The 12,384-nt window shown below is 43.2% G+C and overlaps 1 protein-coding gene across 4 annotated transcripts in view; it reads left to right on the top strand.

Annotated features, from left to right (window-relative positions):
- The window catches only part of CCDC102A (coiled-coil domain containing 102A), a 272,741-nt gene that overhangs the window by 224,230 nt on the left and 36,127 nt on the right, over nt 1-12,384 (top strand). For all 4 annotated transcript variants that reach the window (XM_069217331.1, XM_069217330.1, XM_069217332.1 and 1 more), the window contains one exon: nt 10,747-10,850. In XM_069217331.1, the coding sequence (XP_069073432.1) occupies nt 10,747-10,850 (104 nt within the window). The remainder of the gene's footprint in view (nt 1-10,746; nt 10,851-12,384) is intronic.

The raw sequence follows: 12,384 nt of genomic DNA, 5'->3' as shown, positions 1-12,384 counted from the left end.
GTTGCAGGATGTCCTGCGTCTCATAAACACGGGCGATTGGATGGCATCCCTAGACCTCCAGGATGCTTATTTTCATATCCCCATATATCGCAACCATCGCAAATTTTTAAGGTTCAGGGTAGGAAGTATGCACCTCCAATTCCGGGTTCTACCATTCGGTCTCAAATCAGCCCCCAGAATCTTCACAAAAATGCTAGCTCCAGTAGCAGCACATCTTCGCCAGGCAGGTATCCAGGTCTTCCCTTACCTGGACGACTGGCTTATAAAGGCACCCTCAAAATTACAAGTAACAAATCATATTTCCTATTGCCTTCATTTGTTACACAGCCTGGGGTTTATAGTCAACTACCAGAAATCTCAGATATACCCCAAACAAGAATTGAGTTTCTTGGGAGCAATTTTGGACACAGTACGCAGCAAAGCGTACCCATCACACGAGAGGAAACAAAAGTTAACCTCGTTGGCAAACAACCTATCCAGAAAAAAGTTCGTTTCAGTCCGCATCTACAAATCATTGCTCGGAATGATATCATCGTGCATTCCGCTAGTCCCAGATTGCAGGCTCCATATGCGACCCCTGCAAGAGCAATTGGACATACAATGGACACAGGTCCTCGGCTCCTTCGAAGACAAGATTCGCATAACGCCTCTAATGAAGAACACTATGAGGTGGTGGGCGACTCCAACCAATTTCTCAAAAGGGCTGTCTTTTCTTCTTCAAACACCAAGTTACATAGTAACAACGGATGCCTCTCTCGAAGGATGGGGTGCACATTGCCAGGACCTGCAAATCAGCGGAATCTGGAATCAGCAAGAGAGCCAGCTCCACATCAATTATCTAGAACTCAAAGCAATACACTTAGCTCTAAAAGCTTTCTTGCCAAAGATACAATGTTCAAGCGTCTTAATCCGGACGGACAACATGACCAGCATGTTTTATCTAAACAAGCAAGGAGGCACAAGGTCCCTACAACTCTCGCAGCTAGCCCAACAAATTTGGACATGGGCCATCAAACACAATATTTCACTAAAAGCGGAGCATGTGCCAGGACAGATCAATGTTCTAGCAGACACCTTGAGCAGGACAGTAATTCCTTATCACGAGTGGGAGCTAGACCAGAAAACTCTCAATGGCCTGTTTCTATTATGGGGCAAACCAAACTTAGACCTATTTGCCACTCTCGAGAACAAGAAATGCCAGTTCTACGCAAGTTGGCTTCCCCAAAAAGATTCGTGGGGGAATGCGTTTTCGATGAGATGGTCAGGAGTTTATGCCTACGCTTTTCCTCCGATCCCGCTCATTCCGAGAGTCATCAGAAAAATGAAGACGGAGGGGTGTCGACTTCTACTCATAGCTCCCAGATGGCCCAGACAAATATGGTATACGGAGCTCCTCATGCTCTCCGAACGACCACATCTACCACTCAGACAGAGTCCAACTCTTTTAACGATGCACCAGGGACAAGTCACACACCCACATCCGTCGTCTCTTCATTTGTCGGCTTGGCTCCTGAACACAATGAATACTTAAATCTAAAAATCTCCCCAGAGTGTAGAGACATCTTAGCAAAAGCTAGAGCTGACACTACCAACAAAACCTATAGACTTAAATGGAAACGGTTTTGTGTTTGGTGTGCAGCGGAAAATATACATCCTTTATCTTCTACTCCGGAACAGATACTTCCATATCTCCTGCTCCTGACAAAATCAGGACTTGCATATTCTTCCATACGGGTACATCTGGCAGCAATCTCCAGATACCGCAGATCACCAGATAGACTCTCTTTGTGTTCCACAAGAATTGTCAAACAATTTATGAAGGGCCTTTTTCGGGTCTTCCCGCCAATTAGGAAACCCCCGCCTCTATGGTCATTGAACGTTGTGTTGATGCAACTCATGAAAGCTCCTTTTGAGCCGATCCACAAGGCTGACCTAAAATTCCTGGCATGGAAAACAGCGTTACTGTTAGCTCTTACTTCGGCAAAGAGAGTCAGTGACATTCAGGCTTTCACCATCAAACAGCCGTTCCTCCAGTTTACAAACTCAGGTGTCATCCTGCGGACAAATCCTAAATTCATTCCGAAAGTTCCCTCAACATTTCATTTAAATGAACCAGTCATCTTAAAAACCTTTTTTCCAAATCCGCAAACAGTGGCGGAAAGAACATTACATTCTCTCGATATTAAAAGATGTTTAAAGTTTTATCTACAGAAAACTCACACCATCCGCCAGTCGGATCAATTATTTGTAGCGTTCGGCGGAACAAAGAAGGGACACGCGGTGTCCAAACAAACTTTAGCAAGATGGATTGGCCTGGCGATTCAATTCTGCCATTCAAAAGCAGGAAAGCCGCTCCACACCAAGGTGAGAGCCCACTCTACAAGATCGGTAGCCACTTCAGCGGCACTCTTTGCAGGTGTACCACTACATAGCATCTGTAGAGCAGCAACATGGTCCAGCCAACACACATTTACAAGACATTACTGTTTAGAGGAGACAAACCAGGTCGATACAGCAGTGGGACAAGCAGTGCTGAGGCATCTATTTCGTTAAGGTGAGCCTCTTACACATCCCACCACCACACTCGAGGTATGGTCATTAATGGTTCATTTTCTTCTACTGTTTAACGTGTCGTATTCTCCATAATAATAGCATAGACTGTGTCAGGATTTCTTGCCACACACATTTTATTGCTTTTATATTCGTATGTTTGTGAATATAAATATAATTATATGTAAGTGCATATTTAAAACTGAACTAATGTGAATCACATCACGTATAGAATTACGATGGAATTACAGTCAATGTAATTCAGTAAGTAAGAAAACATTACTGCTCGTTACTCGGATTCAAGCATGTGAATCTATGAAAGATCCAATGCTGGAGAAGAAAATTAGTTACTTACCTGTAACTGCAGTTCTCCAGTATTGGTATCTTTCATAGATTCACATGCGACCCACCCTCCTCCCCTCAGAGGCTCCCCTATTATACAGATATTAAACTTCACACTCCTAATAGAAAATCTGAGGGAATTCAGCCTCTGTTGGGAGTGTTTGGGAGGGGCTGAATCCTGATTGGTTGATACTCAAGTTTGGGTCTTTTCACAAAACAAAGTGGATAGACTGTAAAATACCTTATGAGGCCTACTTGGGCCTACTGGTTTTATTTTTACTGACTTACTGCTTTTTATATATTTAAATTTACCGTGAGGCTCCCACCTCGACGACGGGGATGATTCAAGCATGTGAATCTATGAAAGATACCAATACTGGAGAACTGCAGTTACAGGTAAGTAACTAATTTTCAACTAAGGACTAAGAACTACGTGTTCCTAACCTTAAAAGAATTTCAGAAGCAGTTGTGGGAAAAAACAATACAAGTTCAAATGGATAACACAACAACATTGTACCTCAGAAAGCAAGGGGGGGACAAAATACCTTGCCTTAACAAAGCTAGTACTGGACACATGGAGGTGGCCCACCCAGAGACAGATAACCTTAACAAGTATACATCTACTAGGGGTAGGAAACGTAGAAGCGGGCAAACTGAGCAGACAAGCTTCCACCTCACGCAAGTGGGAGATTAATCAAGCAGTGATTGAGAAGGTGTTCAAAAAGTGGTGTATACCAGAATTAGACCTGTTCTCAAAACCAGAAAATGTGAAATGTAGTTCTTCGCATCCAGACACCCACACCGCCACTACCTAGGCAATGCGCTTTCAATAGACTGGTCAGGGAAATTTGCTTATGCTTTTCCCCTGATTCCACTGTTATCAACTGTGATAAAGTGCAGGCAATCACAGATGAGGGTAATACTTGCCCCCCTCTCACCCCCCCCCCCCCCCACTCCCTCCCCCCCCCTCCACCTGCCGGTGGGCAAGACAGATATAGTTTTCAGACTTGGCCTACAAGGTACAAAGACTGCCAGCCTCACAAGATCTGCTTTCCATGCAGGAGGAAAAGGGTCTCCACCCAGAACCAAACGCACTGAGACTAGCAGCAGGAGTCCTGGGGACAAAGAGTTTGGGCATCTGGGCCTCCCAGAGAAAGCAATGGCAGACCTCAGGGAAGCAAGAAGACTGACAACAAGCAAATGCTACACAGCCAAATGGGAGGCATACACAAGGTGGTGCCAGAGATCTGACCTGACTTGTGCCCAGGAGATGTTACAGGAACCACAGAATGGTGATCGACCATAGAGTTACGAGTCGCAGTCATCTTGGAGCCCAGTTGGCTGCACCTCAGTCTTGACTGGACATAGTGTGAATGCAGATCACATTGCAAGGAATTGTCTTTAAAATCTTTAGGCATAAGGCATTTAAATGTATGCAGCTTGAATGTTATTCCAGGAGTGTATGCCTGTGTCAACCCAGAACCACTGATACATCATGGTGCAACTGTCTTATCAAGAGTGTACATTTAATACCCAGAAACTAGGTTCTCAAGATACTGCAGAATCAATCTGTATAATTATTGAATATGATTTGTGGCAGTGCGAAGTTCTTTGGAATCCCACCAATGGATATAATTTTGATAGAAAAGACAAAAAACTGACCAGATTAAAGCAGAACTTAAACCTTCCAACAGCAAGATCACAAAAAAAAGGGTGGCAGAAGCTGCTGATGGGACCATTAGAATTATCAACAAATTTGGTGGTTTTACTCCTCATGAATATCATATTATAATATTTTTAGGATGTGGCTGATGTTCTGATATTCTTATACATTTTCCTGAGCCTTTCGTTCAAGTAGTGTTGGAATTTGGCAAAAGGGTAGTTTTCAGGGTCAATATGGTGTAAGAAAGTCTTGCTTGATCAATTTCTTTGCCAAGCTACTTTAAGAAGGCTCAGCAGTTGGCCTTCCTGAAAGGGTTAGTGAGCACTTGTATAAAGTCTCCTTGAGACAGTCTACAGAAATGACACGATGATATAGGCAGTCCCAAGCAACCAGCAATAAGGCTTGGCGGTTGCTCAAAAGCTACTTGCGCACTCTTCTACTGCAAGTCAATTGTTATTTTAAAATGGTAATAGACATCACAATGTCACAAAACCCTGTAAACGAGAAGCACCAGGTCAATGCAGTCTGACTTGAAGTAAAGTTGATGCGAAACCGTGGAAATCAGAAATTGAAGAGTTTAAACAGCATGCTCTTGACAACACGCTTTAGCTTTTCTCTAGTAGGAGTTTTAATGGTCACGTCCCCGATGTTTAAAGGTGCCATCTCCCAGACAGAGGGGGCCTTATGTAGGGTTCGGTGGTGTGGGGGTGGATGTTCTGCCTGCTGTCTAAGATGTGCATTCTAGTCCATGACACTCTAAATATGGCAGGCGGGACACCGACCACATTTTGATGGAGTACCCGGTCTGCCAAACTCTAAATAGCGACCAACGTCTTTGGGCAAGTTGAAGCAGCTCATCACAGGGAGCTTTTGGAAATGTTGTTCTGAAAACAGATATGGACGCAACACGACATGTAAGACCAGTTTTTAAAATAAATAAATGTCTGTTGTTCCAACTAAGGTATGCATCACACAGCCAGGTTTTCTGCTACCAGTTGTCCTGATCAACATAGTACAGGATCACGCTGAAGTGATTTTTCAAAATGAGAAAGCTGTCAAGTTTTGCACATTTACTTAGACGTCAGATAGAAGCTCTCAAACATGTCACATTTCAGTCAAAAGTAATTCCAGGGTAGTGCAAACTGCTGTTGGCAATAGAGGGGTTGCTAAAACTAAGCCCTGGAGTGTCCTATCCATGTGAGATTACATGATAGCCATGTATGATAAATGTTGGTACAATACATTAAAATGTAAATTGTTTACATAGTTGAGGATTATCTTGAAATTGGTCCTAGATCTACCCATCCTAAATCTAAATTGGGAGACCATCCCCTACAGACGCTCGGAATCCTAGTAGTGCATTTCAGCCGCTCATAATGCTTTGTGTTGTTCATGTGTTTTTTTCAGTGTGGGTCGCTTAAATGTATTAAAACTAGAGGCTCGGGTTATAGTCATGTATTTGCATTCATGACCTGCTTCAATATGATGGCAGATTTATTTCTTGAAAAGTAGCCTTCTTTGCACAATTACTTTTTATGGGTGAGCACAAAGTGCTCTGCCCATTCTGTAATCTCTATTTGGGCTTGAAACCACGCCCATGCCACGTCAGTCACTTACATTGGTTCGTGGGCTTGCCTTTTAAAATCCGCTTGCTTTCATTTGTGAAAGGCATGCATACGTCATGCCTTTTCCGGTGTTCAGCCCACCTACACAGCACCGGTAAAGTACCAAAAACATACGAGGCTCCATGTTTTCAGCCTGGAGTCCGGACTACTTTATCTGTTTATTTTCCATGCAGCGCGATCGAGCTGCAGTTTACAGAGCGCGATCGCGCTGCGTTTTTTTTTGTGCTTTACAACGCTAATAGCTCTAACTCGAACAAATGCAAGACCCGTTGCATTGAAAATGCTTGTTCTAGAAAAGCCACTGAGTCCTGCCCTTTGAATTAAGGGTTTAGTTCTGTCTAATTACCTTGCTCTGTACATTATTTTTCCTTTTTCCTTACATTAATCAGTACGCTTACCGCTCCAGTCCGGCTGAGACTTTATGCTGCTATCGTTAGTAGTAGAACTTTTGCATACTCTGAGTTAGGAGCGCTCTTTGCTACTCTCAGCAGTAGGCGGTGCTTGGTGCTAACTGCACACATTTATTTTCTCGATGCTGGGAGCAGCTTTGCTATTCCTAATATGAGAAGAGCCATTGATACTGCCTAATTCTGAGAGATGTCTGGAAAACCTTGTGATAGGTGGTGGAGGGGGCATAAACCCCACTTTTTTATTACAGTTAGTGAACAGAGCAAACAGAATGCTCTCAGGACAGGTTGAATATGGGGAAGAGATGGTACATTGTGCAGCACACTCTGCAAATAAATTGAATAAAACATCATACGTTTGGCGTACAGTGCCATAGGAACACTTTTAAATACACCCGTACTCCAGGACCTGTCGAACAAATCCTACATAACAGAACACTCTTCCGATGAGTGAACAGGTGCACATCCCAAATAAATGTAGAAATAACATGATCAGATTGTACGTTTCATAGCACAATTTTCCAAACAAATCTTCTGCACAAGTTTTACAAACATTTTTTTAAAATCTATGTATGTCATAAGACATGGCTTCTTATATTTATCAATATCGAAATCATCCGCCTTCACGTATAGCACCCACTTCCTTTAAGTTCCCTCCCTGCTCCTTCCAAATAGATTCTCAGTCACAGAGAGTGACTTGACTGAGAATCTATATGAAAGGGGAAAGAAGGAATAATTAAAAGTGAAAGTCACACTACAGTTTCAGACCTTAATGCTCAAATTTGTCCTTTAGTCTTGAAAAATGCAATGGGTTTCCCTGGCAGGGCTACTACATGGGTTACATTACAGTCACAAAGAGCAGACATAAATTAAACCGATGTGAAATGATTTGGCCTCCGGCAGAATTTATATATAGATGTGTTAACAAGGTTATAAAAAAACATGGAAGCGTCTATGAGTCTTTGTAGTTGTAAATTGTATCTATATAGAGCGTACTACCCCTGACGAGACGTTCGAGCGCTTTACGGCGAGTAGCATGCTACTCCAGAACCCAAGAATAGAAGTTACTGGTTAGCAAATTTGTTTTTTTTTTCTTTCCTTTTGCACATGAGTTGTTTTAGGTTTGTATGCTTGATTTCTTGTGTGTTTAGTAGAGTTCAGAGACAGGATAGAATCATGTCATAATTCAAAACCGGCCTAAGCTATTTCTAATGTGATAGCCAACAGCACACTGCTTTTTGGGCATATAGCTTCAATTTTACCATAACGTTTAGGTTAGCCAATTTGCACAGGGGTATAGCTATTATTGGTGCAGCAGGTGTAATGGCACCCGGACACATAGTCCTGAGAGGCCCACTGAACCATCGAGTCATGACGTAATTGACACAGAAGCAATAAAGTGACATTTAACATTGAGAAACTAACACCATAACTAGTATTCCAAAATCATCATGAATTATAAGGGACCTATTAGCTTGAACGTTTTTTGTAAGTGCACTAATTTTGTCCCAAAACACCAGCTTTTCATGGTTAATAAATAAACATACTTTCCCCAAACATTTGTTGTGTCAAATTCTGAAAGTGCAATCTTTTCTCTTCAAACATCAGCTACAAGTTTGTGAAAATATATTTTTTTTACATTTCTTTTATTGACATTTGAAATACATCAGTCGTAAAATATAGCACTGTCATACATCTCACATTATCTTCAAGAGTCAGTCCCACCCCAAACGATCCCACCTACATCATCCCTCCACCCAGTGTCTGGTGTTCTCGCAGTGTCCCCTGGATTTGCCTCATCCTCACCAGGATGGTTCAAGTCTCCACATATTCGACCTCGTCCCGAGGACAGCCTCTGCCTTCGTACACCACCCTTTCTGCCATCATACACAAATCCACGTCCCGTTTCCATGCCTCATCTCCGGGGCATGTCTGGCATCCCATGACTTTGCTATATTTCTCTTTGCCCCTGTCAGGCCCAATACATGTCTGTTGTGCCCTGCCAATTTCCATCTCTCTCCAGATATTCAGAATATATTGCTTGGCGGAGATTCTTATGCCCTCTCCCTCTCGCAGGCACTCAACCACTGCCAACCCAAACCCCTTCACTACCGGGCAGACCCATAGGATATGGAAGAAGGTACCTGTAAACAATGGGTGTCTGCCACCATCCCCATCTTAACCAGAATCGTTTGGGTGTAGTAGGAGCAATGAAAGATTCTTAATTAGACCAATCAGAATCCTAAACGTTTGGCCACTTCTCTGTGGGCTGCTAGGGCCTCTTCATATTCCCCCTCTTCTAGCACCTCAAACCCCACCGCCTTCCCCACCTCTCGATCCCACTGCTCCCTTACGTGTTGCAGGACATCTGGTGTGTTGAAAATACAATTTGTAGTCCCAAATACAACTTCAATATTTGGTACATAAATTATGCATTTTGTCCCCATCATCAGCTTTTCACTTTATAGAAATACACTTTTGTTGTTCCAAAGTATCTGCTTATATTTCCAGTGAATACTTTGTTTTACCCCAATGTGTGAGCCAGCCATTTTAAATGAATACCCTGAATGTGTCAACCTAACAGCAGCTTCATATGCCCAAGTTTATCTCTTTAAATGGCTTATGCTGCAGGAATGGTTTCATATACCCAGGACCAGCTTTAAATGCCAATGTTGTAACTGAGCCAATTAAGAACACATCATTGTTTCAGGTGAGGGCCAGACTGGGAACCAAAATCAGCCATGCAAATCAGTCCCACAAAGCAGGAAGACACAAAGGGAACGGGGGCATGGAGACATGGGGTGGGTGATGGCAGCCTTTCCTACTGAGAAACCTGCCCCATATCCTGCCACCCACTGTGAAGTGGCAGAATGGCCAGTAGAACTTGGCTCGCTCTTCTTTATAGCCTACAGGAAATTGCATGTCAACGTCAAAGTGCCACAGGTGTACGTACTACATTGCCTCACAAGAATAAACATTGATCCCAGAAAATTGTACAGGTCAGACCTAGGGATCGCCATCATGCATGGACCCTCGCCACCTGCCAGGGATTTCTAGCCCATACCATGGACCAGTGTTGTGCAGGGGATTGATAAATTGCTTTTAGAAACCTTCTCACACACAGACAGATTCCCAACAGAGCAACGCATAGAAAGTGCAATTAGACACAAATGTGCAGAAATATCGCGTGTGTCACTTGTAAGATAGTAAGTGCTGATGCCCAACGTTTTGTTTAGAAAGCTGCTGCCAGCGCTATTGCAGATCAGGGTGAAGAATCCCAAAGCTGCATAGTCTTCATTGCGCTCCATGCCTCTTCGGTCCACCCCAGACACTCATGAAATACTGTTTCTGCAGGATGGTCCTGCTTCCATGCTTCCACTCCGCATCCTCATGCGACCCAAATCCTCCTCCTCCCATACTGCTGCCATTTATTTGCAAGAGCAACATCCAGCTAATTTACTTAATGCAGCGCTTAGTTATTTAGCATAATAAGTCAAACATCCTTTGGAGTGTTTTTCGTTGATTTTCTGGGAGGCGGTATTTCAAATTGGCTCTTGAATGATAATTTCCCTATGAAATTGAAATGGTCACTAGGGGTGATACTGAAAAATAAAATCATAATTGTGCAGTTTATTCAAAGTGCTGCTGTAACTATAATGTCTTGGGGTACTGTCAATGCCCAGGACCTTAGAATGTAGTGACAGAGCACTGGGCATAGGATTGCCTCCCAGATAATGCCCACGCCCCTCGTTCCACTAAAAAACACATTCTAGGCTTGTGTGTTTTAGTGGCTTGATGGACACTCTAACTCATATGTACAATATGGTGCTGTTAACTTCAGGCATTATTATTGCTGAGTCTTGTACCAAAGGGTGGGATTAGAAATGCTACAGCTGTGGCTGGCTAGGCATGTGGGCTTCAGTTCATTTCTTCCCAAAGGACCATTGGCACTGCTCAGTTTGGAAAGGGGGATTGCCTATATGTGTGACCAGGTTTGGGGGAAATAACATTTTGTTTTGTGTGTGACAAGTTTTTAAATACTGGAATGCAGGTGTGGCAGGAATCGTGGTTGTGAGAGTGATGGTGCGTGGGAAATATTTGCTGATGAGTATTAGTCTTCGGGCTCTGCTTTACATTATTCATATGTATGTCTTTCCAGTTGGATGAAGCCCATAACCAGGTCCGCAAGCTGCAGAGATCTCTTGATGAGCAGACCGAGCAAACCGAGACTTTGCAAGTCCAACTCGACCATGTACAGTCCAGGTAAGTAGAGCACATTTATTGCTTTTTGTGCTGGACGGGCACTGGCTCCATGCAATTCAAGAGCACTTTCCCACATCCAGGTGAAGGAACAGTTTATGTGCAAATCTGGGTAAGATGAAAACACCTTCACTGCGCCAGGAAAAAGTACATGTGTTCAGGGGTCTCGGTAGACAGGGCACTTTCTCTGGCCCTTGTAAGTGCACAGCACATTCACTGTTGAAGTTATCAGGATCTTTTCTGCAGCCCTCAGATGGTATTTGAAGCATGAAAGGTGACTGGCCATAAGCGGCGTATGAATGAATCAGCTGCCACATCGTTATTAGTAAAAATGCTAATTAATTATTTCAGATTATGGAATAAATGTTATAGTAGTGGACTAACTCTCAGCGCTAGCTGCAACAGCGTGGAATGCGTTACTGACCCTTGGTGTTTCTCCCACTGTACAGAGTGATCTCGTTTCTCTCTGGTCTGGATCGTTGTGCCTATTACAAAAGAATGTCAAAGCTTCTTGAATCATCATACGGCTTACACATGCTGCTACTGCTCCAAGGAACCTCCACTGCCCTGATCCCTGTTACCCCTTGGGTGGTCTATAATCCCCCACTTACTGCTTGCTGCTTTGGATCCTTATTGATCTTGAAACTCCCCTAGTCCTTATGGCTACAGTCGCAACCAGCTATTTCCCATTCACCTGAGTTCATGAGCTCTGGTGTGGTCTCCTCCTGTGGTGGTCTGTTCATTTCCTGCTTTGTTTGGGTTTGATTGTACATCTGTGCAGGTGTCTGTTTATATTTCCAGAACGTTTTCATTCATTACCAAGCCTTTGTAGCGGGTTCATATTTGAGTCTTCAAGTTTTTGATCCTGGCCTAGGATTCTGGATATTTGGACTTCAGCATCCAGCAAAGAGGTGCTAATCCTCTTTGACTCTCCAGTGGTAGCAGAGTTCGAGAAAACAAAGTTTCCTCATAGGAGAAGTGTGTTATATTCTGTGTTGGAGTTAGCCACTCCAACCTTAGAATGTACATTATGTAATTCTGCTTGTAATGGTCTATGCCTAGTGTGGGAGCTCTAAGCAAGTCGTTTTGTGCTGGCTGGGGAGGGAACACCGCATAGTGGGTGTTTCCGCAAATGAAACTACTTAAAAACACAGATATCTCACAGTAAGTGCCTAGGGGTTTGGCACTACATAGAATAATACACGTTTATGAGATTTAATAAAATATAATGCCCAGTCGGAGATATAAATTGCTCAAAAAAGGTATTTAAGAAGCTCTCAGTTCAGAGTTTTAAAAACAAATAAATTCTGCGGTAAAAGCTAGTCCCCAGCCCCTAAGGTATGCTTGTCATGACCCCAACACTGTGTTAATGTCTGCCTGGGCTTCACAAAGCTTATCTCACATTTTTGGGAACTGGTACTTTTTTCCCTGCATCAGACATTTAGCAAGAGCATGAAAGCGAATAGTAAAGAAACTTGAAAGACTGCGGTAGAGAAAGATGGTTACACTGTTATAAAGGGACACAGCAGATACCTGC

Source organism: Pleurodeles waltl, chromosome 12, assembly GCF_031143425.1.
Source record: "Pleurodeles waltl isolate 20211129_DDA chromosome 12, aPleWal1.hap1.20221129, whole genome shotgun sequence".
NCBI lineage: Eukaryota > Metazoa > Chordata > Amphibia > Caudata > Salamandridae > Pleurodeles > Pleurodeles waltl.
This window is presented reverse-complemented; position numbering and strand designations above follow the sequence as displayed.